Source organism: Cupressus sempervirens, chromosome 1 (assembly GCF_028749045.1).
Source record: "Cupressus sempervirens isolate cs-2001-9-10 chromosome 1, ASM2874904v1, whole genome shotgun sequence".
Classification (NCBI taxonomy): domain Eukaryota; kingdom Viridiplantae; phylum Streptophyta; class Pinopsida; order Cupressales; family Cupressaceae; genus Cupressus; species Cupressus sempervirens.
The window spans coordinates 72,699,581-72,725,318 of NC_143118.1; the positions used below are offsets into that span (position 1 = coordinate 72,699,581).

The window sequence follows — 25,738 nt, forward strand, 5'->3', positions numbered from 1 at the left end:
TAAAACTTGGTGCATTAAATTTTAGGTAATAGCAAAGTCAAATTTAGTGTATAACTTGGTGCATTAAATTTCAGCTAATAGCGAAGCCAAATTTAGAGTATAACTTGGTACATTATATTTCAGGTAATAGCAAAGCAAAATTTAGAGTAAAACTTGGTGCATTAAATTTCAGGTAATAGCGAAGAAAAATTTAGTGTATCACTTGGTCCATTAAATTTCAGGTAATAGCGAAGCCAAATTTAGAGTAAAACTTTGTGCATTAAATTTCAGTTAATGGCAAAGCCAAATTTAGAGTATAACTTGGTGCATTAAATTTCAGCTAATAGCGAAGCCAAATTTAGAGTAAAACTTGGTGCCTAAAATTTCAGGTAATAGCGAAGCCAAATTTAGTGTATAACTTAGTGCATTAAATTTCAGGTAATAGCAAAGCCAAATTTAGAGTATAACTTGGAGCATTAAATTTCAGGTAATAGCAAAGCCAAATTTAGAGTAAAACTTGGTGCATTAAATTTCAGGTAATAGCAAAGCCAAATTTAGAGTAAAACTTGGTGCATTAAATTTCAGGTAATAGCAAAGACAAATTTAGTGTATAACTTGGTGCATTAAATTTCAGCTAATAGCGAAGCCAAATTTAGAGTATAACTTGGTACATTAAATTTCAGGTAATAGCGAAGCAAAATTTAGAGTAAAACTTGGTGCATTAAATTTCAGGTAATAGCGAAGCCAAATTTAGAGTATCACTTGGTGCATTAAATTTCAGGTAATAGCGAAGCCAAATTTAGAGTAAAACTTGGTGCATTAAATTTCAGGTAATAGTGAAGCCAATTTTAGTGTATAACTTGGTGCTTTAAATTTCAGGTAATAGCGAAGCAAAATTTAGAGTAAAATTTGGTGCATTAAATTTAAGGTAATAGCAAACCCAAATTTAGAGTAAAACTTGGTGCATTAAATTTCAGGTAATAGCAAAGCCAAATTTAGTGTATAACTTGGTGCATTAAATTTTAGGTAATAGCAAAGCCAAATTTAGAGTAAAATTTGGTGCATTAAATTTCAGGTAATAGCAAAGCCAAATTTAGTGTATAACTTGGTGCATTAAATTTCAGGTAATAGCGAAGCCAAATTTAGAGTAAAACTTGGTGCAATAAATTTCGGGTAATAGTGAAGCCAAATTTAGAATAAAACTTGGTGCTTTAAATTTCGGGTAATAGCGAAGCCAAATTTAGTGTATAACTTGGTGCATTAAATTTCAGGTAATAGCGAAGCCAAATTTGGAGTATAACATGGTGCATTAAATTTCAGGTAATAGCAAAGCCAAATTTAGAGTATAACTTGGTGCATTAAATTTCAGGTAATAGCGAAGTAAAATTTAGTGTATAACTTGGTGCATTCAATTTCAGGTAATAGCGAAGCCAAATTTAGTGTATAACTTGGTAGATTAAATTTCAAGTAATAGCGAAGCCAAATTTAGAGTAAAACTTGGTGCATTAAATTTCAGGTAATAGCAAAGCCAAATTTAGAGTAAAACTTGGTGCATTAAATTTCGGGTAATAGCAAAGCCAAATTTAGCGTATAACTTTGTGCATTAAATTTCAGTTAATAGCAATGCCAAATTTAGAGTAAAACTTGGTGCATTAAATTTTCGGTAATAGCAAAGCCAAATTTAGAGTAAAACTTGGTGCATTAAATTTCAGGTAATAGCAAAGCCAAATTTACTGTAAAAGTTGGTGCATTAAATTTCAGGTAGTAGCAAAGCCAAATTTAGTGTATAACTTGGTGCATTAAATTTCAGGTAATGGCGAAGCCAAATTTAGAGTATAACTTGGTGCATTAAATTTTAGGTAATAGCGAAGCCAAATTTAGAGTAAAACTTGGTGCCTTAAATTTCAGGTAATAGCGAAGCCAAATTTAATGTATAAATTAGTGCATTAAATTTCAGGTAATAGCAAAGCATAATTTAGAGTAAAACTTGGTGCATTAAATTTCAGGTAATAGAAAAGCCAAATTTAGTGTATAACTTGGTTCATTAAATTTCAGGTAATAGCAAAGCCAAATTTAGAGTAAAACTTGGTGAATTAAATTTCAGGTAATAGAAAATCCAAATTTAGGGTATAACTTGGTGCATTAAATTTCACGTAATAGCGAAGCCAAATTTAGTGTATAAATTGGTGCATTAAATTTCAGATAATAGCGAAGCAAAATTTAGAATATAACTTTGTGCATTAAATTTCAGGTAATAGCGAAGCAAAATTTAGAGTATAACTTGGTGAATTAAATTTCAGGTAATAGCGAAGCCAAATTTAGTGTATAACTTGGTGCATTAAATTTTAGGTAATAGCGAAGCCAAATTTAGAGTAAAACTTGGTGGATTAAATTTCAGGTAATAGCGAAGCCAAATTTAAAGTAAAACTCGTTGCATTAAATTTCAGGTAATAGCGAAACCAAATTTAGTGTATAACTTGGTAGATTAAATTTTAGGTAATAGCGAAGCCAAATTTAGAGTAAAACTTGGTGCATTAAATTTCAGGTAATAGCAAAGCAAAATTTAGAGTAAAACTTGGTGCATTAAATTTCGAGTAATAGCAAAGAAAAATTTAGCGTATAAGTTTGTGCTTTAAATTTCAGGTAATAGCAAAGCCAAATTTAGAGTTAAACTTGGTGCATTAAATTTCCGGTAATAGCAAAGCAAAATTTAGAGTAAAACTTGGTGCATTAAATTTCAGGTAATAGTGAAGCCAAATTTATGCTAAAAGTTGGTGCATTAAATTTCAGGTAATAGCAAAGCCAAATTTAGTGTATAACTTGGTGCATTAAATTTCAGGTAATGGCGAAGCCAAATTTAGAGTATAACTTGGTGCATTAAATTTCAGGTAATAGCGAAGCCAAATTGAGAGTAAAACTTGGTACCTTAAATTTCAGATAATAGCGAAGCCAAATTTAGTGTATAAGTTAGTGCATTAAATTTCAGGTAATAGCAAAGCCAAATTTAGTTTATAACTTGGTGCATTAAATTTCAGGTAATAGCGAAGCCAAATCTAGTGTATAACTTGGTGCATTAAATTTCAGGTAATAGCGAAGCCAAATTTAGAGTAAAACTTGGTGCATTAAATTTCAGGTAATAGTGAAGCCAATTTTAGTGTATAACTTGGTGCATTAAATTTCAGGTAATAGCGAAACCAAATTTAGAGTAAAATTTGGTGCATTAAATTTCACGTAATAGCAAACCCAAATTTAGAGTAAAACTTGTTGCATTAAATTTCAGATAATAGCGAAGCCAAATTTAGTGTATAACTTGGTGCATTAAATTTCAGGTAATAGCGAAGCCAAATTTAGAGTAAAACTTGGTGTATTAAATTTCAGGTAATAGCGAAGCCAAATTTAGTGTAAAACTTGGTTCATTAAATTTCGGGTAATAGCGAAGCCAAATATAGAGTAGAACTTGGTGCATTAAATTTCAGGTAATAGCGAAGCCAAATTTAGAGTAAAACTTGGTGCATTAAATTTCAGGTAATAGCGAAGCCAAATTTAGTGTATAACTTGGTGCATTAAATTTCAGTTAATAGCAAAGCCAAATTTAGTGTATAACTTGGGGCATTAAATTTCAGGTAATAGCAAAGCCAAATTTAGAGTAAAACTTGGTGCATTAAATTTCAGGTAATAGCGAAGCCAAATTTAGAGTAAAACTTGGTGCATTAAATTTCAGGTAATAGCAAAGCCTAATTTAGAGTAAAACTTGTTGAATTAAATTTCAGGTAATAACGAAGCCAAATTTAGTGTATAACTTGGTAGATTAAATTTCAGATAATACCGAAGCCAAATTTAGTGTATAACTTGGTTTATTAAATTTCGGGTAATAGCGAAGCGAAATTTAGAGTATACCTTGGTGCATTAAATTTCAGGTTATAGCAAAGCAAAATTTAGAGTAAAACTTGGGGCATTAAATTTCAGGTAATACCGAAACCAAATTTAGTGTATAACTTGGTGCATTAAATTTCAGGTAATAGCGAAGCCAAATTTAGAGTAAAACTTGGTGCATTAAATTTTAGGTAATAGCGAAGCCAAATTTAGTGTATAACTTGGTGCATTAAATTTTAGGTAATAACGAAGCCAAATTTAGTGTATAACTTGGTTCATCAAATTTCGGGTAATAGCGAAGCCAAATTTAGAGTATAACTTGGTGCATTAAATTTCAGGTAATAGCGAAGCAAAATTTAGAGTAAAACTTGATGCATTAAATTTCAGGTAATAGCGAAGCCAAATTTAGTGTATAACTTGGTGCATTAAATTTCAGGTAATAGCGAAGCAAAATTTAGAGTAAAACTTGGTGCATTAAATTTCAGGTAATAGCGAAGCCCAATTTAGTGTATAACTTAGTGCATTAAATTTCGGGTAATAGCGAAGCCAAATTTAGAGTAAAACTTGGTGCATTAAATTTCAGGTAATAACAAAGCCAAATTTAGAGTAAAACTTGGTGCCTTAAATTTCAGGTAATAGCAAAGCCAAATTTAGCGTATAACTTTGTGCATTATATTTCAGGTAATAGCAAAGCCAAATTTAGAGTAAAACTTGGTGCATTAAATTTTCGGTAATAGTAAAGCCAAATTTAGAGTAAAACTTGGTGCATTAAATTTCACGTAATAGCAAAGCCAAATTGACTGTAAAAGTTCGTGCATTAAATTTCAGGTAATAGGAAAGCAAAATTTAGTGTATAACTTGGTGCATTAAATTTCAAGTAATGGCGAAGCAAAATTTAGAGTATAACTTGGTGCATTAAATTTCAGGTAATAGCGAAGCAAAATTTAGAGTAAAACTTGGTGCCTTAAATTTCAAGTAATAGCGAAGCCAAATTTAGTGTATAACTTATTGCATTAAATTTCAGGTAATAGCAAATCCAAATTTAGAGTATAACTTGGTGCATTAAATTTCAGGTAATAGCAAAGCCAAATTTAGAGTAAAACTTGGTGCATTAAATTTCATGTAATAGCAAAGCCAAATTTAGTGTATAACTTGGTGCATTAAATTTCAGGTAATAGCGAAGCCAAATTTAGTGTATAACTTGGTTCATTAAATTTCGGGTAATAGCAAAGCCAAATTTAGAGTATAACTTGGTGCATTAAATTTTAGGTAATAGAAAAGCCAAATTTAATGTATAACTTGGTCCATTAAATTTCAGGTAATAGAAAATCCAAATTTAGTGTAAAACTTGGTGCATTAAATTTCAGGTAATAGCAAAGCCAAATTTAGTGTATAACTTGGTGCATTAAATTTCAGGTAATACCGAAGCCAAATTTAGTATATAACTTGGTTCATTAAATTTCGGGTAATAGCGAAGCCAAATTTAGAGTATAACTTGGTGCATTAAATTTCAGGTAATAGCGAAGCAAAATTTAGAGTAAAACTTGGTGCATTAAATTTCAGGTAATAGCGAAGCAAAATTTAGAGTAAAACTTGGTGCATTAAATTTCAGGTAATAGCGAAGACAAATTTAGTGTATAACTTGGTGCATTAAATTTCGGATAATAGCAAAGCCAAATTTAGCGTATAACTTTGTGCATTAAATTTCAGTTAATAGCAAAGCCAAATTTAGAGTAAAACTTGGTGCATTAAATTTTCGGTAATAGCAAAGCCAAATTTAGAGTAAAACTTGGTGCATTAAATTTCAGGTAATAGCAAAGCCAAATTTACTGTAAAAGTTGGTGCATTAAATTTCAGGTAATAGCAAAGCCAAATTTAGTGTATAACTTGGTGCATTAAATTTTAGGTAATGGCGAAGCCAAATTTAGAGTATAACTTGGTGCATTAAATTTTAGGTAATAGCGAAGCCAAATTTAGAGTAAAACTTGGTGCCTTAAATTCCAGGTAATAGCGAAGCCAAATTTAATGTATAAATTAGTGCATTAAATTTCAGGTAATGGCGATGTCAAATTTAGAGTATAACTTGGTGCATTAAATTTCAGGTAATAGCGAAGCCAAATTTAGAGTAAAACTTGGTGCCTTAAATATCAAGTAATAGCGAAGCGAAATTTAGTGTATAAGTTAGTGTATTAAATTTCAGGTAATAGCAAAGCCAAATTTAGAGTATAACTTGGTGCATTAAATTTCTGATAATGGCTAAGCCAAATTTAGAATAAAACTTGGTGCATTAAATTTCAGCTAATAGCGAAGCCAAATTTAGTGTATAACTTGGTGCATTTAATTTCAGGTAATAGCGAAGCCAAATTTGGAGTATAACTTGGTGCATTAAATTTCAGGTAATAGCGAAGCCAAATTTAGAGTATAACTTGGTGCATTTAATTTCAAGTAACAGCAAAGCCAAATTTAGTGTATAACTTGGTGTATTAAATTTCAGGTAATAGCGAAGCCAAATTTAGTGTATAACTTGGGACATTAAATTTCCGGTAATAGCAAAGCTAAATTTAGAGTAAAACTTGGTGCATTAAATTTCAGGTAATAGCGAAGCCAAATTTAGAGTAAAAATTGGTGCATTAAATTTCTGATAATGGCTAAGCCAAATTTAGAATAAAACTTGGTGCATTAAATTTCAGCTAATAGCGAAGCCAAATTTAGTGTATAACTTGGTGCATTTAATTTCAGGTAATAGCGAAGCCAAATTTGGAGTATAACTTGGTGCATTAAATATCAGGTAATAGCGAAGCCAAATTTAGAGTATAACTTGGTGCATTTAATTTCAAGTAACAGCAAAGCCAAATTTAGTGTAAAACTTGTTGTATTAAATTTCAGGTAATAACGAAGCCAAATTTAGTGTATAACTTGGTGCATTAAATTTCAGGTAATAGCAAAGCCAAATTTAGAGTAAAACTTGGTGCATTAAATTTCAGGTAATAGCAAAGCCAAATTTAGTGTATAACTTGGTGCATTAAATTTCAGGTAATGGCGAAACCAAATTTAGAGTATAACTTGGTGCATTAAATTTCAGGTAATAGCGAAGCCAAATTTAAAGTAAAACTTGGTGCCTTAAATTTCAGGTAATAGCGAAGCCAAATTTAGTTTATAACTTAGTGCATTAAATTTCAGTTAATAGCAAAGCCAAATTTAGAGTATAACTTGGTGCCTTAAATTTCAGCTAATAGAAAAGCCAAATTTAGAGTAAAACTTGGTGCAGTAAATTTTTGGTAATAGCAAAGCAAAATTTAGAGTAAAACTTGGTGCATTAAATTTCATGTAATAGCAAAGTCAAATTTAGTGTATAACTTGGTGCATTAAATTTCAGGTAATAGCGAAGCCAAATTTAGTTAATAACTTGGTGCATTAAATTTCGGGTAATAGCGAAGCCAAATTTAGTGTATAACTTGGTGCATTAAATTTTAGGTAATAACGAAGCCAAATTTAGTGTATAACTTGGTTCATTAAATTTCGGGTAATAGCGAAACCAAATTTAGAGTATAACTTGGTGCATTAAATTTGAGGTAATAGCGAAGCAAAATTTAGAGTAAAACTTGATGCATTAAATTTCAGGTAATAGCGAAGCCAAATTTAGTGTATAACTTGGTGCATTAAATTTCGGGTAATAGCGAAGCCAAATCTAGAGTAAAACTTGGTGCATTAAATTTCAGGTAATAGCGAAGCCAAATTTAGAGTAAAACTTGGTGCCTTAAATTTCAGGTAATAGCAAAGCCAAATTTAGCGTATAACTTGGTGCATTAAATTTCGGGTAATAGCGAAGCCAAATTTAGAGTAAAACTTGGTGCATTAAATTTCAGGTAATAGCGAAGCCCAATTTAGTGTATAACTTGGTGCATTAAATTTCGGGTAATAGCGAAGCCAAATCTAGAGTAAAACTTGGTGCATTAAATTTCAGGTAATAACAAAGCCAAATTTAGAGTAAAACTTGGTGCCTTAAATTTCAGGTAATAGCAAAGCCAAATTTAGCGTATAACTTTGTGCATTAAATTTCAGGTAATAGCAAAGCCAAATTTAGAGTAAAACTTGGTGCATTAAATTTTCGGTAATAGTAAAGCCAAATTTAGAGTAAAACTTGGTGCATTAAATTTCAGGTAATAGCAAAGCCAAATTGACTGTAAAAGTTGGTGCATTAAATTTCAGGTAATAGGAAAGCAAAATTTAGTGTATAACTTGGTGCATTAAATTTCAAGTAATGGCGAAGCAAAATTTAGAGTATAACTTGGTGCATTAAATTTCAGGTAATAGCGAAGCAAAATTTAGAGTAAAACTTGGTGCCTTAAATTTCAAGTAATAGCGAAGCCAAATTTAGTGTATAACTTAGTGCATTAAATTTCAGGTAATAGCAAATCAAAATTTAGAGTATAACTTGGTGCATTAAATTTCAGGTAATAGCAAAGCCAAATTTAGAGTAAAACTTGGTGCATTAAATTTCATGTAATAGCGAAGCCAAATTTAGTGTATAACTTGGTGCATTAAATTTCAGGTAATAGCGAAGCCAAATTTAGTGTATAACTTGGTTCATTAAATTTCGGGTAATAGCAAAGCCAAATTTAGAGTATAACTTGGTGCATTAAATTTTAGGTAATAGAAAAGCCAAATTTAATGTATAACTTGGTCCATTAAATTTCAAGTAATAGAAAATCCAAATTTAGAGTAAAACTTGGTGCATTAAATTTCAGGTAATAGCAAAGCCAAATTTAGTGTATAACTTGGTGCATTAAATTTCAGGTAATAGCGAAGCCAAATTTAGTGTATAACTTGGTTCATTAAATTTCGGGTAATAGCGAAGCCAAATTTAGAGTATAACTTGGTGCATTAAATTTCAGGTAATAGCGAAGCAAAATTTAGAGTAAAACTTGGTGCATTAAATTTCAGGTAATAGCGAAGCAAAATTTAGAGTAAAACTTGGTGCATTAAATTTCAGGTAATAGCGAAGACAAATTTAGTGTATAACTTGGTGCATTAAATTTTGGGTAATAGCAAAGCCAAATTTAGCGTATAACTTTGTGCATTAAATTTCAGTTAATAGCAAAGCCAAATTTAGAGTAAAACTTGGTGCATTAAATTTTCGGTAATAGCAAAGCCAAATTTAGAGTAAAACTTGGTGCATTAAATTTCAGGTAATAGCAAAGCCAAATTTACTGTAAAAGTTGGTGCATTAAATTTCAGGTAATAGCAAAGCCAAATTTAGTGTATAACTTGGTGCATTAAATTTCAGGTAATGGCGAAGCCAAATTTAGAGTATAACTTGGTGCATTAAATTTTAGGTAATAGCGAAGCCAAATTTAGAGTAAAACTTGGTGCCTTAAATTCCAGGTAATAGCGAAGCCGAATTTAATGTATAAATTAGTGCATTAAATTTCAGGTAATGGCGATGTCAAATTTAGAGTATAACTTGGTGCATTAAATTTCAGGTAATAGCGAAGCCAAATTTAGAGTAAAACTTGGTGCCTTAAATTTCAAGAAATAGCGAAGCGAAATTTAGTGTATAAGTTAGTGTATTAAATTTCAGGTAATAGCAAAGCCAAATTTAGAGTATAACTTGGTGCATTAAATTTCAGGTAATAGCAAAGCCAAATTTAGAGTAAAACTTGGTATATTAAATTTCAAGGAATAGCAAAGCCAAATTTAGAGTAAAACTTGGTGCATTAAATTTCAGGTAATAGCAAAGCCAAATTTAGTGTATAACTTGGTGCATTAAATTTCAGGTAATAGCAAGGCCAAATTTAGAGTAAAACTTGGTGCATTAAATTTCAGGTAATAGCAAAGCCAAATTTAGAGTAAAACTTGGTGCATTAAATTTTAGGTAATAGCAAAGCCAAATTTACTGTAAAAGTTGGTGCATTAAATTTCAGGTAATAGGAAAGCCAAATTTAGTGTATAACTTGGTGCATTAAATTTCAGGTAATGGCGAAGCCAAATTTAAAGTATAACTTGGTGCATTAAATTTCAGGTAATAGCGAAGCCAAATTTAGAGTAAAACTTGGTGCCTTAAATTTCAGGTAATAGCGAAACCAAATTTAGTTTATAACTTAGTGCATTAAATTTCAGTTAATAGCAAATCCAAATTTAGAGTATAACTTGGTGCCTTAAATTTCAGCTAATAGAAAAGCCAAATTTAGGATAAAACGTGGTGCAGTAAATTTTGGGTAATAACAAAGCAAAATTTAGAGTAAAACTTGGTGCATTAAATTTCATGTAATAGCAAAGTCAAATTTAGTGTATAACTTGGTGCATTAAATTTCAGGTAGCGAAGCCAAATTTAGTGTATAACTTGGTGCATTAAATTTCAGGTAATAGCGAAGCAAAATTTAGAGTAAAACTTGGTGCCTTAAATTTCAAGTAATAGCGAAGCCAAATTTAGTGTATAACTTAGTGCATTAAATTTCAGGTAATAGCAAAGCCAAATTTAGAGTATAACTTGGTGCATTAAATTTCAGGTAATAGCAAAGCCAAATTTAGAGTAAAACTTGGTGCATTAAATTTCATGTAATAGCAAAGCAAAATTTAGTGTATAACTTGGTGCATTAAATTTCAGGTAATAGCGAAGCCAAATTTAGTGTATAACTTGGTTCATTAAATTTCAGGTAATAGTGAAGCCAAATTTAGTGTATAACTTGGTGCATTAAATTTCAAGTAATAATGAAGCCAAATTTAGAGTAAAACTTGGTGCATTAAATTTCAGGTAATAGCGAAGCCAAATTTATTGTATAAATTGGTGCATTTAATTTCAGGTAATAGCGAAGCCAAATTTGGAGTATAACTTGGTGCATTAAATTTCAGGTAATCGCGAAGCAAAATTTAAAGTAAAACTTGGTGCATTAAATTTCAGGTAATAGCAAAGCCAAATTTAGTGTATAACTTGGTGCATTAAATGTCAGGTAATAGCGAAGCCAAATTTAGAGTAAAACTTGGTGCATTAAATCTCAGGTAATAGCGAAGCCAAATGTAGAGTAAAACTTGTTGCATTAAATTTCAGGTAATAGCGAAGCCAAATTTAGTGTATAACTTGGTAGATTAAATTTCAGGTAATAGCGAAGCCAAATTTAGAGTAAAACATGGTGCATTAAATTTCAGGTCATAGTGAAGCCAAATTTAGTGTATAACTTGGTGCATTAAATTTCAAGTAATAGCGAAGCCAAATTTAGAGTAAAATTTGGTGCATTAAATTTCAGATAATAGCAAACCCAAATTTAGAGTAAAACTTGGTGTATTAAATTGTAGGTAATAGCAAAGCCAAATTTAGTGTATAACTTGGTCCATTAAAAATCAAGTAATAGCGAAGTAAAATTTAGAGTAAAACTTGGTGCATTAAATTTCAGGTAATAACCAAGGCAAATTTAGTGTATAACTTGGTGCATTAAATTTCAGGTAATAGCAAAGCCAAATTTAGAGTATAACTTGGCGCATTAAATGTCAGGTAATAGCAAGACCAAATTTAGAGTATAACTTGGTGCATTAAATTTCAGGTAATAGCGAAGCCAAATTTAGTGTATAACTTGGTGCATTAAATTTCAGGTAATAGTGAAGTCAAATTTAGAGTAAAACTTGGTGCATTAAATTTCAGGTAATAGCAAAATTAAAATTTAGTGTATAACTTGGTGCATTAAATTTCAGGTAATAGCGAAGCCAAATTTAGAGTAAAACTTGGTGCATTAAATTTCAGGTAATAGCAAAGCCAAATTTAGAGTAAAACTTGGTGCATTAAATTTCAGGTAAAAGCAAAGTTAAATTAGTGTATAACTTGGTGCATTAAATTTCAGTTAATAGCAAAGCTAAATTTAGAGTAAAACTTGGTACATTAAATTTCAGGTAATAGCAAAGCCAAATTTCGAGTAAACCTTGGTGCATTAAATTTCAGGTAATAACAAAGCTAAATTTACTGTATAACTTGGTGCATTAAATTTCAGGTAATAGCAAAGCCAATTTTAGTGTAAAACTTGGTGCATTAAATTTCAGGTAATAGCAAATCCAAATTTAGTGTATAACTTGGTGCATTAAATTTTGGGTAATAGCAAAGCCAAATTTAGAGTATAACTTGGTGCATTAAATTTCAGGTAATAGCGAAGCCAAATTTAGAGTAAAAGTTGGTGTATTAAATTTCAGGTAATAGTAAAGCCAAATTTAGTGTATAACTTGGTGCATTAAATTTCAGGTAATAGCGAAGCCAAATTTAGAGTAAAACTTGGTGCATTAAATTTCAGGTAATAGCGAAGGCAAATTTAGTGTATAACTTGGTGCATTAAATTTCAGGTAATAGCGAAGCCAAATTTAGAGTAAAACTTGGTGCATTAAATTTCAGATAATAGCGAAGCCAAATTTAGAGTAAAACTTGTTGCATGAAATTTCGGGTAATAGCGAAGCCAAATTTAGTGTATAACTTGGTGCATTAAATTTTAGGTAATAGCGAAGCCAAATTTAGAGTAAAACTTGGTGCATTAAATTTCAGGAAATAGCGAAGCCAAACTTAGAGTTAAACTTGGTGCATTAAATTTCAAGTAATAGCGAAGCCAAATTTAGAGTATAATTTGGTGCATTAAATTTCAAGTAATTGCGAAGTCAAATTTAGAGTATAACATGGTGCATTAAATTTCAGGTAATAGCGTAGCCATATTTAGTGTATAACTTGGTGCATTAAATTTCAAATAATAGCAAAGCCAAATTTGGAGTATAACTTGGTGCATTAAATTTCAGGTAATAGCGAAGCAAAATTTAGACTATAACTTGGTGCATTATATTTCAGGTAATAGCAAAGCCAAATTGAGTGTATAACTTGGTGCATTAAATTTCAGGTAATAGCGAAGCCAAATTTAGTGTATAACTTGGGGCATTAAATTTCAGGTAATAGCAAAGCCAAATTTAGAGTAAAACTTGGTGCATTAAATTTCAGGTAATAGCGAAGCCAAATTTAGAGTAAAACTTGGTGCATTAAATTTCAGTTAATAGCGAAGCCAAATTTAGATTAAAACTTGTTGCATTAAATTTCAGGTAATAGCGAATCCAAATTTAATGTATAACTTGGTAGATTGAATTTCAGGTAATAGCGAAGCCAAATTTAGAGTAAAACTTGGTGCATTAAATATCAAGTAATAGAAAAGCCAAATTTAGAGTAAAACTTGGTGCATTAAATTTCAGGTAATAGGAAAGCCAAATTTAGTGTATAACTTAGTGCATTAAATTTCAGGTAATAGCAAAGCCAAATTTAGAGTAAAACTTGGTGCATTAAATTTCAAGTAATAGCAAAGCCAAATTTAGAGTAAAACATGGTGCATTAAATTTTAGGTAATAGCACAGCCAAATTTACAGTAAAAGTTGGTGCATTAAATTTCAGGTAATAGCAAAGCCAAATTTAGTGTATAACTTGATGCATTAAATTTCAGGTAATGGCGAAGCCAAATTTAGAGTATAACTTGGTGCATTAAATTTCAGGTAATAGCGAAGCCAAATTTAGAGTAAAACTTGGTGCCTTAAATTTCAGGAAATATCGAAGCCAAATTTAGCATATAACTTTGTGCATTAAATTTCAGGTAATAGCAAAGCCAAATTTAGAGTAAAATTTGGTGCATTAAATTATCGGTAATAGCAAAGCCAAATTTAGAGTAAAACTTGGTGCATTAAATTTCAGGTAATAGCAAAGCCAAATTTAGAGTATAACTTGGTGCATTAAATTTCAGGTAATAGCAAAGCCAAATTTAGAGTAAAACTTGGTGTATTAAATTTCAAGGAATAGCAAAGCCAAATTTAGAGTAAAACTTGGTGCATTAAATTTCAGGTAATAGTAAAGCCAAATTTAGTGTATAACTTGGTGCATTAAATTTCAGGTAATAGCAAAGCCAAATTTAGAGTAAAACTTGGTGCATTAAATTTCAGGTAATAGCAAAGCCAAAGTTAGAGTAAAACTTGGTGCATTAAATTTTAGGTAATAGCAAAGCCAAATTTACTGTAAAAGTTGGTGCATTAAATTTCAGGTAATAGCAAAGCCAAATTTAGTGTATAACTTGGTGCATTAAATTTCAGGTAATGGCGAAGCCAAATTTAAAGTATAACTTGGTGCATTAAATTTCAGGTAATAGCGAAGCCAAATTTAGAGTAAAACTTGGTGCCCTAAATTTCAGGTAATAGCGAAGCCAAATTTAGTTTATAACTTAGTGCATTAAATTTCAGTTAATAGCAAATCCAAATTTAGAGTATAACTTGGTGCCTTAAATTTCAGCTAATAGAAAAGCCAAATTTAGGATAAAACGTGGTGCAGTAAATTTTGGGTAATAGCAAAGCAAAATTTACATTAAAACTTGGTGCATTAAATTTCATGTAATAGCAAAGTCAAATTTAGTGTATAACTTGGTGCATTAAATTTCAGGTAGCGAAGCCAAATTTAGTGTATAACTTGGTGCATTAAATTTCAGGTAATAACGAAGCTAAATTTAGAGTATAACTCGGTACCTTAAATTTCAGGTAATAGCGAAGCAAAATTAAGAGTAAAACTTGGCGCATTAAATTTTAGGTAATAGCGAAGTCAAATTTAGTGTATAACTTGGTGCATTAAATTTCAGGTAATAGCGAAGCAAAATTTAGAGTAAAACTTGGTGCCTTAAATTTCAAGTAATAGCGAAGCCAAATTTAGTGTATAACTTAGTGCATTAAATTTCAGGTAATAGCAAAGCCAAATTTAGAGTATAACTTGGTGCATTAAATTTCAGGTAATAGCAAAGCCAAATTTAGAGTAAAACTTGGTGCATTAAATTTCATGTAATAGCAAAGCAAAATTTAGTGTATAACTTGGTGCATTAAATTTCAGGTAATAGCGAAGCCAAATTTAGTGTATAACTTGGTTCATTAAATTTCAGGTAATAGTGAAGCCAAATTTAGTGTATAACTTGGTGCATTAAATTTCAAGTAATAGCGAAGCCAAATTTATAGTAAAACTTGGTGCATTAAATTTCAGGTAATAGCGAAGCCAAATTTATTGTATAAATTGGTGCATTTAATTTCAGGTAATAGCGAAGCCAAATTTGGAGTATAACTTGGTGCATTAAATTTCAGGTAATAGCGAAGCCAAATTTAGAGTAAAACTGGTTGCATTAAATTTCAGGTAATAGCGAAGCCAAATTTAGTGTATAACTTGATAGATTAAATTTCAGGTAATAGCGAAGCCAAATTTAGAGTAAAACTTGGTGCATTAAATTTCAGGTAATAGCAAAGCCTAATTTAGAGTAAAACTTGGTGCATTAAATTTCAGGTAATAGCAAAGCCAAATTTAGCATATAACTTTGTGCATTAAATTTCAGGTAATAGTAAAGCCAAATTTAGAGTAAAACTTGGTGCATTAAATTTCATATAATAGCAAACCCAAATTTAGAGTAAAACTTGGTGTATTAAATTGCAGGTAATAGCAAAGCCAAATTTAGTGTATAACTTGGTCCATTAAAAATCAAGTAATAGCGAAGTAAAATTTAGAGTAAAACTTGGTGCATTAAATTTCAGGTAATAACCAAGGCAAATTTAGTGTATAACTTGGTGCATTAAATTTCAGGTAATAGCAAAGCCAAATTTAGAGTATAACTTGGCGCATTAAATGTCAGGTAATAGCAAGACCAAATTTAGAGTATAACTTGGTGCATTAAATTTCAGGTAATAGCGAAGCCAAATTTAGTGTATAACTTGGTGCATTAAATTTCAGGTAATAGTGAAGCCAAATTTAGAGTAAAACTTGGTGCATTAAATTTCAGGTAATAGAAAAATTAAAATTTAGTGTATAACTTGGTGCATTAAATTTCAGGTAATAGCGAAGCCAAATTTAGAGTAAAACTTGGTGCATTAAATTTCAGGTAATAGCAAAGCCAAATTTAGAGTAAAACTTGGTGCATTAAATTTCAGGTAAAAGCAAAGTTAAATTAGTGTATAACTTGGTGCATTAAATTTCAGTTAATAGCAAAGCTAAATTTAGAGTAAAACTTGGTGCATTAAATTTCAGGTAATAGCGTAGCCATATTTAGTGTATAACTTGGTGCATTAAATTTCAAATAATAGCAAAGCCAAATTTGGAGTATAACTTGGTGCATTAAATTTCAGGTAATAGCGAAGCAAAATTTAGACTATAACTTGGTGCATTATATTTCAGGTAATAGCAAAGCCAAATTGAGTGTATAACTTGGTGCATTAAATTTCAGGTAATAGCGAAGCCAAATTTAGTGTATAACTTGGGGCATTAAATTTCAGGTAATAGCAAAGCCAAATTTAGAGTAAAACTTGGTGCATTAAATTTCAGGTAATAGCGAAGCCAAATTTAGAGTAAAACTTGGTGCATTAAATTTCAGTTAATAGCGAAGCCAAATTTAGATTAAAACTTGTTGCATTAAATTTCAGGTAATAGCGAATCCAAATTTAATGTATAACTTGGTAGATTGAATTTCAGGTAATAGCGAAGCCAAATTTAGAGTAAAACTTGGTGCATTAAATATCAAGTAATAGAAAAGCCAAATTTAGAGTAAAACTTGGTGCATTAAATTTCAGGTAATAGCAAAGCCAAATTTAGTGTATAACTTAGTGCATTAAATTTCAGGTAATAGCAAAGCCAAATTTAGAGTAAAACTTGGTGCATTAAATTTCAAGTAATAGCAAAGCCAAATTTAGAGTAAAACATGGTGCATTAAATTTTAGGTAATAGCAAAGCCAAATTTACTGTAAAAGTTGGTGCATTAAATTTCAGGTAATAGCAAAGCCAGTTTTAGTGTATAACTTGATGCATTAAATTTCAGGTAATGGCGAAGCCAAATTTAGAGTATAAATTGGTGCATTAAATTTCAGGTAATAGCGAAGCAAAATTTAGAGTAAAACTTGGTGCCTTAAATTTCAGGTAATAGCGAAGCCAAATTTAGCATATAACTTTGTGCATTAAATTTCAGGTAATAGCAAAGCCAAATTTAGAGTAAAACTTGGTGCATTAAATTATCGGTAACAGCAAAGCCAAATTTAGAGTAAAACTTGGTGCATTAAATTTCAGGTAATAGCAAAGCCAAATTTACTGTAAAAGTTGGTGCATTAAATTTCAGGTAATAGCAAAGCCAAATATAGTGTATAACTTGGTGCATTAAATTTTAGGTAATGCCGAAGCCAAATTTAGAGTATAACTTGGTGCATTAAATTTCAGGTAATAGCGAAGCCAAATTTAGAGTAAAACTTGGTGCCTTAAATTTCAGGTAATAGCGTAACCAAATTTAGTGTATAAGTTAGGGCATTAAATTACAGGTAATAACAAAGCCAAATTTAGAGTAAAACTTGGTGCATTAAATTTTAGGTAATAGAAAAGCCAAATTTAGTGTATAACTTGGTGCATTAAATTTTAGGTAATAGCAAAGCCAAATTTGGAGTAAAACTTGGTGCATTAAATTTCAGGTAATAGCAAAGCCAAATTTAGTGTATAACTTGGTCCATTAAATTTCAGGTAATAGCGAAGCCAAATTTAGTGTATAACTTGGTTCATAAAATTTCGGGTAATAGCGAAGCCAAATTTAAAGTATATCTTGGTGCATTAAATTTTAGGTAATAGCGAAGCAAAATTTAGAGTAAAACTTGGTGCATTAAATTTCAGGTAATAGCAAAGCCAAATTTAGTGTATAACTTGGTGCATTAAATGTCAGGTAATAGCGAAGCCAAATTTAGAGTAAAACTTGGTGCATTAAATCTCAGGTAATAGCGAAGCCAAATGTAGAGTAAAACTTGTTGCATTAAATTTCAGGTAATAGCGAAGCCAAATTTAGTGTATAACTTGGTAGATTAAATTTCAGGTAATAGCGAAGCCAAATTTAGAGTAAAACATGGTGCATTAAATTTCAGGTAATAGTGAAGCCAAATTTAGTGTATAACTTGGTGCATTAAATTTCAAGTAATAGCGAAGCCAAATTTAGAGTAAAATTTGGTGCATTAAATTTCAGATAATAGCAAACCCAAATTTAGAGTAAAACTTGGTGCATTAAATTGCAGGTAATAGCAAAGCCAAATTTAGTGTATAACTTGGTCCATTAAAAATCAAGTAATAGAGAAGCAAAATTTAGAGTAAAACTTGGTGCATTAAATTTCAGGTAATAACCTAGGCAAATTTAGTGTATAACTTGGTGCATTAAATTTCAGGTAATAGCAAAGCCAAATTTAGAGTATAACTTGGCGCATTAAATGTCAGGTAATAGCAAGACCAAATTTAGAGTATAACTTGGTGCATTAAATATCAGGTAATAGCGAAGCCAAATTTAGTGTATAACTTGGTGCATTAAATTTCAGGTAATAGTGAAGCCAAATTTAGAGTAAAACTTGGTGCATTAAATTTCAGGTAATAGCAAAATTAAAATTTAGTGTATAACTTGGTGCATTAAATTTCAGGTAATAGCGAAGCCAAATTTAGAGTAAAACTTGGTGCATTAAATTTCAGGTAATAGCAAAGCCAAATTTTGAGTAGAGCTTGGTGCATTAAATTTCAGGTAAAAGCAAAGTTAAATTAGTGTATAACTTGGTGCATTAAATTTCAGTTAATAGCAAAGCTAAATTTAGAGTAAAACTTGGTGCATTAAATTTCAGGTAATAGCAAAGCCAAATTTGGAGTATAACTTGGTGCATTAAATTTCAGGTAATAGCGAAGCAAAATTTAGACTATAACTTGGTGCATTATATTTCAGGTAATAGCAAAGCCAAATTGAGTGTATAACTTGGTGCATTAAATTTCAGGTAATAGCGAAGCCAAATTTAGTGTATAACTTGGGGCATTAAATTTCAGGTAATAGCAAAGCCAAATTTAGAGTAAAACTTGGTGCATTAAATTTCAGGTAATAGCGAAGCCAAATTTAGAGTAAAACTTGGTGCATTAAATTTCAGTTAATAGCGAAGCCAAATTTAGATTAAAACTTGTTGCATTAAATTTCAGGTAATAGCGAATCCAAATTTAATGTATAACTTGGTAGATTGAATTTCAGGTAATAGCGAAGCCAAATTTAGAGTAAAACTTGGTGCATTAAATATCAAGTAATAGAAAAGCCAAATTTAGAGTAAAACTTGGTGCATTAAATTTCAGGTAATAGCAAAGCCAAATTTAGTGTATAACTTAGTGCATTAAATTTCAGGTAATAGCAAAGCCAAATTTAGAGTAAAACTTGGTGCATTAAATTTCAAGTAATAGCAAAGCCAAATTTAGAGTAAAACATGGTGCATTAAATTTTAGGTAATAGCACAGCCAAATTTACTGTAAAAGTTGGTGCATTAAATTTCAGGTAATAGCAAAGCCAAATTTAGCGTATAACTTGATGCATTAAATTTCAGGTAATGGCGAAGCCAAATTTAGAGTATAACTTGGTGCATTAAATTTCAGGTAATAGCGAAGCCAAAATTAGAGTAAAACTTGGTGCCTTAAATTTTAGGTAATAGCGAAGCCAAATTTAGCATATAACTTTGTGCATTAAATTTCAGGTAATAGCAAAGCCAAATTTAGAGTAAAACTTGGTGCATTAAATTATCGGTAATAGCAAAGCCAAATTTAGAGTAAAACTTGGTGCATTAAATTTCAGGTAATAGCAAAGCCAAATTTACTGTAAAAGTTGGTGCATTAAATTTCAGGTAATAGCAAAGCCAAATATAGTGTATAACTTGGTGCATTAAATTTTAGGTAATGCCGAAGCCAAATTTAGAGTATAACTTGGTGCATTAAATTTCAGGTAATAGCGAAGCCAAATTTAGAGTAAAACTTGGTGCCTTAAATTTCAGGTAATAGCGTAACCAAATTTAGTGTATAAGTTAGTGCATTAAATTACAGGTAATAACAAAGCCAAATTTAGAGTAAAACTTGGTGCATTAAATTTTAGGTAATAGAAAAGCCAAATTTAGTGTATAACTTGGTGCATTAAATTTTAGGTAATAGCAAAGCCAAATTTAGAGTAAAACTTGGTGCATTAAATTTCAGGTAATAGCAAAGCCAAATTTAGTGTATAACTTGGTTCATTAAATTTCAGGTAATAGCGAAGCCAAATTTAGTGTATAACTTGGTTCATAAAATTTCGGGTAATAGCGAAGCCAAATTTAAAGTATATCTTGGTGCATTAAATTTTAGGTAATAGCGAAGCAAAATTTAGAGTAAAACTTGGTGCATTAAATTTCAGGTAATAGCAAAGCCAAATTTAGTGTATAACTTGGTGCATTAAATGTCAGGTAATAGCGAAGCCAAATTTAGAGTAAAACTTGGTGCATTAAATCTCAGGTAATAGCGAAGCCAAATGTAGAGTAAAACTTGTTGCATTAAATTTCAGGTAATAGCGAAGCCAAATTTAGTGTATAACTTGGTAGATTAAATTTCAGGTAATAGCGAAGCCAAATTTAGAGTAAAACATGGTGCATTAAATTTCAGGTAATAGTGAAGCCAAATTTAGTGTATAACTTGGTGCATTAAATTTCAATTAATAGCGAAGCCAAATTTAGAGTAAAATTTGGTGCATTAAATTTCAGATAATAGCAAACCCAAATTTAGAGTAAAACTTGGTGCATTAAATTGCAGGTAATAGCAAAGCCAAATTTAGTGTATAACTTGGTCCATTAAAAATCAAGTAATAGAGAAGCAAAATTTAGAGTAAAACTTGGTGCATTAAATTTCAGGTAATAACCAAGGCAAATTTAGTGTATAACTTGGTGCATTAAATTTCAGGTAATAGCAAAGCCAAATTTAGAGTATAACTTGGCGCATTAAATGTCAGGTAATAGCAAGACCAAATTTAGAGTATAACTTGGTGCATTAAATATCAGGTAATAGCGAAGCCAAATTTAGTGTATAACTTGGTGCATTAAATTTCAGGTAATAGTGAAGCCAAATTTAGAGTAAAACTTGGTGCATTAAATTTCAGGTAATAGCAAAATTAAAATTTAGTGTATAACTTGGTGCATTAAATTTCAGGTAATAGCGAAGCCAAATTTAGAGTAAAACTTGGTGCATTAAATTTCAGGTAATAGCAAAGCCAAATTTAGAGTAGAACTTGGTGCATTAAATTTCAGGTAAAAGCAAAGTTAAATTAGTGTATAACTTGGTGCATTAAATTTCAGTTAATAGCAAAGCTAAATTTAGAGTAAAACTTGGTGCATTAAATTTCAGGTAATAGCAAAGCCAAATTTCGAGTAAACCTTGGTGCATTAAATTTCAGGTAATAACAAAGCTAAATTTACTATATAACTTGGTGCATTAAATTTCAGGTAATAGCAAAGCCAATTTTAGTGTAAAACTTGGTGCATTAAATTTCAGGTAATAGCAAATCCAAATTTAGTGTATAACTTGATGCATTAAATTTTGGGTAATAGCAAAGCCAAATTTAGCTTATAACTTGGTGCATTAAATTTCAGGTAATAGCGAAGCCAAATTTAGAGTAAAAGTTGGTGTATTAAATTTCAGGTAATAGCAAAGCCAAATTTAGTGTATAACTTGGTGCATTAAATTTCCGGTAATAGCGAAGCCAAATTTAGAGTAAAACTTGGTGCATTAAATTTCAGGTAATAGCGAAGGCAAATTTAGTGTATAACTTGGTGCATTAACTTTCAGGTAATAGCGAAGCCAAATTTAGAGTAAAACTTGGTGCATTAAATTTCAGATAATAGCGAAGCCAAATTTAGAGTAAAACTTGTTGCATTAAATTTCGGGTAATAGCGAAACCAAATTTAGTGTATAACTTGGTGCATTAAATTTTAGGTAATAGCGAAGCCAAATTTAGAGTAAAACTTGATGCATTAAATTTCAGGAAATAGCGAAGCCAAACTTAGAGTTAAACTTGGTGCATTAAATTTCAAGTAATAGCGAAGCCAAATTTAGAGTATAATTTGGTGCATTAAATTTCAGGTAATTGCGAAGCCAAATTTAGAGTATAACTTGGTGCATTAAATTTCAGGTAATAGCGTAGCCATATTTAGTGTATAACTTGGTGCATTAAATTTCAAATAATAGCAAAGCCAAATTTGGAGTATAACTTGGTGCATTAAATTTCAGGTAATAGCGACGCAAAATTTAGACTATAACTTGGTGCATTATATTTCAGGTAATAGCAAAGCCAAATTTAGTGTATAACTTGGTGCATTAAATTTCAGGTAATAGCGAAGCCAAATTTAGTGTATAACTTGGGGCATTAAATTTCAGGTAATAGCAAAGCCAAATTTAGAGTAAAACTTGGTGCATTAAATTTCAGGTAATAGCGAAGCCAAATTTAGAGTAAAACTTGGTGCATTAAATTTCAGTTAATAGCGAAGCCAAATTTAGATTAAAACTTGTTGCATTAAATTTCAGGTAATAGCGAATCCAAATTTAATGTATAACTTGGTAGATTGAATTTCAGGTAATAGCGAAGCCAAATTTAGAGTAAAACTTGGTGCATTAAATATCAAGTAATAGAAAAGCCAAATTTAGAGTAAAACTTGGTGCATTAAATTTCAGGTAATAGCAAAGCCAAATTTAGTGTATAACTTAGTGCATTAAATTTCAGGTAATAGCAAAGCCAAATTTAGAGTAAAACTTGGTGCATTAAATTTCAAGTAATAGCAAAGCCAAATTTAGAGTAAAACATGGTGCATTAAATTTTAGGTAATAGCAAAGCCAAATTTACTGTAAAAGTTGGTGCATTAAATTTCAGGTAATAGCAAAGCCAAATTTAGTGTATAACTTGGTGCATTAAATTTCAGGTAATGGCGAAGCCAAATTTAGAGTATAACTTGGTGCATTAAATTTCAGGTAATAGCGAAGCCAAATTTAGAGTAAAACTTGGTGCCTTAAATTTCAGGTAATAGCGAAGCCAAATTTAGTGTATAACTTAGTGCATTAAATTTTAGGTAATAGCAAAGCCAAATTTAGAGTATAACTTGGTGCATTAAATTTTAAGTAATAGCAAAGCCAAATTTAGAGTAAAACTTGGTGCAGTAAATTTCAGGTAATAGCGAAGCCAAATTTAGTGTATAACTTGGTGCATTAAATTTCAGGTAATAGCGAAGCCAAATTTAGTGTATAACTTGGTGCATTAAATTTCAGGTAATAGCGAAGCAAAATTTAGTGTATAACTTGGTGTATTAAATTTCAGGTAATAGCGAAGCCAAATTTAGTGTATAACTTGGTGCATTAAGGTAATAGCGAAGCAAAATTTAGAGTAAAACTTGGTGCATTAAATTTCAAGTAATAGCAAAGCCAAATTTATTGGAAGAAGAAAAATCATAATAATACAAAATCAGAACAGCAGCAGAGTAAGGTTATTGCTGCATCGCTAAGTAGTCATTGTGAGTAAACTATTTGGAGATGAGTTTTTTGGAGATTAGTTCTTCACAGCCAATGAAAAGCCACAATACAACAATGAATTTGAAGAGCCCAATAAAATAACAATCAATTTGAAAAAGAAAACCTGATCACAGAAATTTGTTTTAAAACAAACAAGGCGAACCAAAACAACTCTGTGTCAGTCTTCTCAAAATCAATGAAAAGTTCAGATTTTTACATCAAATGAAAAACCACAACCAATTTGGGAAAAACCCCAATCAAATAATCACAATCACAGTGGACACAAATTCGATCCTATCAATATTGGAAAATTGTGGAGGCTTCTCAACAGAGACCCATATCCGTCTCTTCAGTTCCGCCCCTGTTTCTTTTTCTGTTTCTGTTTCTAATGGAGGTTGGTAGATATAGAAAACTGCATTGTTGGTGCCCGATTGAAGCCCGCTCAAGAAAATCCCATCCCCATACACTGCAGCATCAATTCTGTCAAGAGGCTCAAGAAAATCGTCAACAATCTTCCACACATTCTCTACCGAGTCATATTCAGTCACAACATCCCACTGAAAGCAATACAAACGCCCAAATGCAGGCACAATGCGCTCAACACAATCTTCAACAAACCAGATGTTGGGCGAAGTGGACCAAACTTCTCTTTCTGGATCAAATCGCTGAAGCTCCTGATGATATGTTCTCATGACATACATCATGTTTTCCATAAAAATAGAGTAACACAACCAATCCCTTTGAAGCATATTGGGAAGAAGCCTCCACTCATCTCTCTCCACATTGTAAACTGCAGCCCGGCTTGTGATTTCACCATTCATTCTTCCTCCTGCAACGTAAATCAGTCCTTCATGAGAAGATGCACAACACGCAAAATCTTCCTCTTGCAATATATCTGCACCTTTCTGCCATTTACAAGACACAAAATCAAAGATCAAAATGGCCCTGTAATTTCTCGCCAGTCTTTTGCGCTTCAAACCTGCAGTGTACTTGTAGTGCTCATATGAACCTAATAAAACCAGTTTCTGTTTAACGCAGATACATTTGGAAAATGCGTAGAATTGAAATTGGGTAGGGACAAGACGGAGTGTTTTCCATGATTTGTTAATGGGGTCGTAAATAGTTACCAGAGGACCTACATTTCCAAGCAAACATATCAACTCCTTAGACCCACGCTCGCTCAATCTTTCCTCATAAAACATGGGATTTTCCACCACGGACTTCCAATTTTTACAAACTGTCTTCAGAATGGCGGGAGATTCACAAGACGTTTTCATTAAGATCTTTCTCACCAAATCTTCTGGAATTACCTCGAAATACTCCATTACCAACCAATTCTGCTGTTACACTCTGCTCAAATAAATTGCAACTCGTATTAAATTATTTTTCATAAGTTATATATATTGAAGTAGAATATGATTGACTCTAAATATAGGCATGCTTTTAAATATAGACATTGATTCTTAATTTTGAAATGTAACGCTGTAGATGACGCATGTTTTGAGTATTTTTTTTTAAATTATTCAAGTACAAGTACTAAATATATTGAAAAGACTTTCAATTACTAAATAATAGTTTCCACTCTTAGCATCAGAATCAAATCATCACAGTGGCCAAAGATTCGATCTTGCTGTGGGACAAGTATTGAGGCATCTCAACAGAGACACATCTCCCTGTGTTAACCCCTATTTCCAGTGGGGGGTAATACATGTAGAAAACTTTATCTTTGGTGTCCGATTCAATCCCACTCAAGCAAATCCCATCATCCCCAAACACCGCAGCATCAACCCTGTCAAGCGGCTGAGGAAGCCCATCAACTTCCGCCCACAAATTCTGTGTAGAGTCAAATTGTGCCACTTGCCCAAATGCGGCCACAATGGGATGCACACAATCTGGAATAAACCAGACGTTGGGCAAAGTGGACCAAACTCCTCTCTCTGGATCGAACCGCTGAAGCTCCTCATCAAACAAGCTGACAACATAAAGCATTCCTTTTATAAAAACTGAGGAACATAGCCACTCCTTTTGAAGCATGTTGGGAAGAAGCTTCCACTCATCTCTCTCCACGTTGTAAACTGCGGCCTGGCTCGTACTCTTCCAATCACATTGTCTTCCTCCTGCAATATAAATCTCATCTCCCTCAGGAGATGCACAGCACGCAAAGTCAAACATGATCTCTGTGGTGGGTGCATCTGCACCTTTGCTCCACTGGAAAGACACAAAATCAAAGACCAAAACAGTCATGTTTGATATTCTCTTCCTCTTTGAACCCACTCTGCAGCTCTCATATCTTAACCCTAATAAAACCAGTTTATGCTTCACACAAACACACTTGGATAATGAGTAGAGTTTAAATTTGGCAGGGACGGGAGGGAGTCTTCCCTACAACTGGTTAACTGGGTCAAATGTAGTTATGCGAACATTCTCAATCAAACATATCAACTCTTGGGACCTCCCACGACTCCTCCTGTCTTCGTAAAACTCTGAGTTTTCCAGCAGTCTCTTCCAACTCTTACATACTTCCTTCACTCTTCCGTGAGATGCAAA

General features: G+C 31.5%; 1 protein-coding gene across 1 annotated transcript; it reads right to left on the bottom strand.

The window, feature by feature from the left end:
* Positions 1-23,448: 23,448 nt before the first annotated feature.
* LOC149576210 (F-box/kelch-repeat protein At1g80440-like) lies at positions 23,449-24,516 on the bottom strand. Its single transcript, XM_089794035.1, has one exon. The coding sequence runs from the start codon at positions 24,514-24,516 to the stop codon at positions 23,449-23,451; it is 1,068 nt and encodes a 355-aa protein (XP_089650161.1).
* Positions 24,517-25,738: the final 1,222 nt, after the last annotated feature.

Coding starts and splice junctions, on each gene's coding strand:
- LOC149576210 (XM_089794035.1), bottom strand. CDS start 24,516: ATGGAGTATTTCGAGGTAATTCCAGAAGATTTGGTGAGAAAGATCTTA.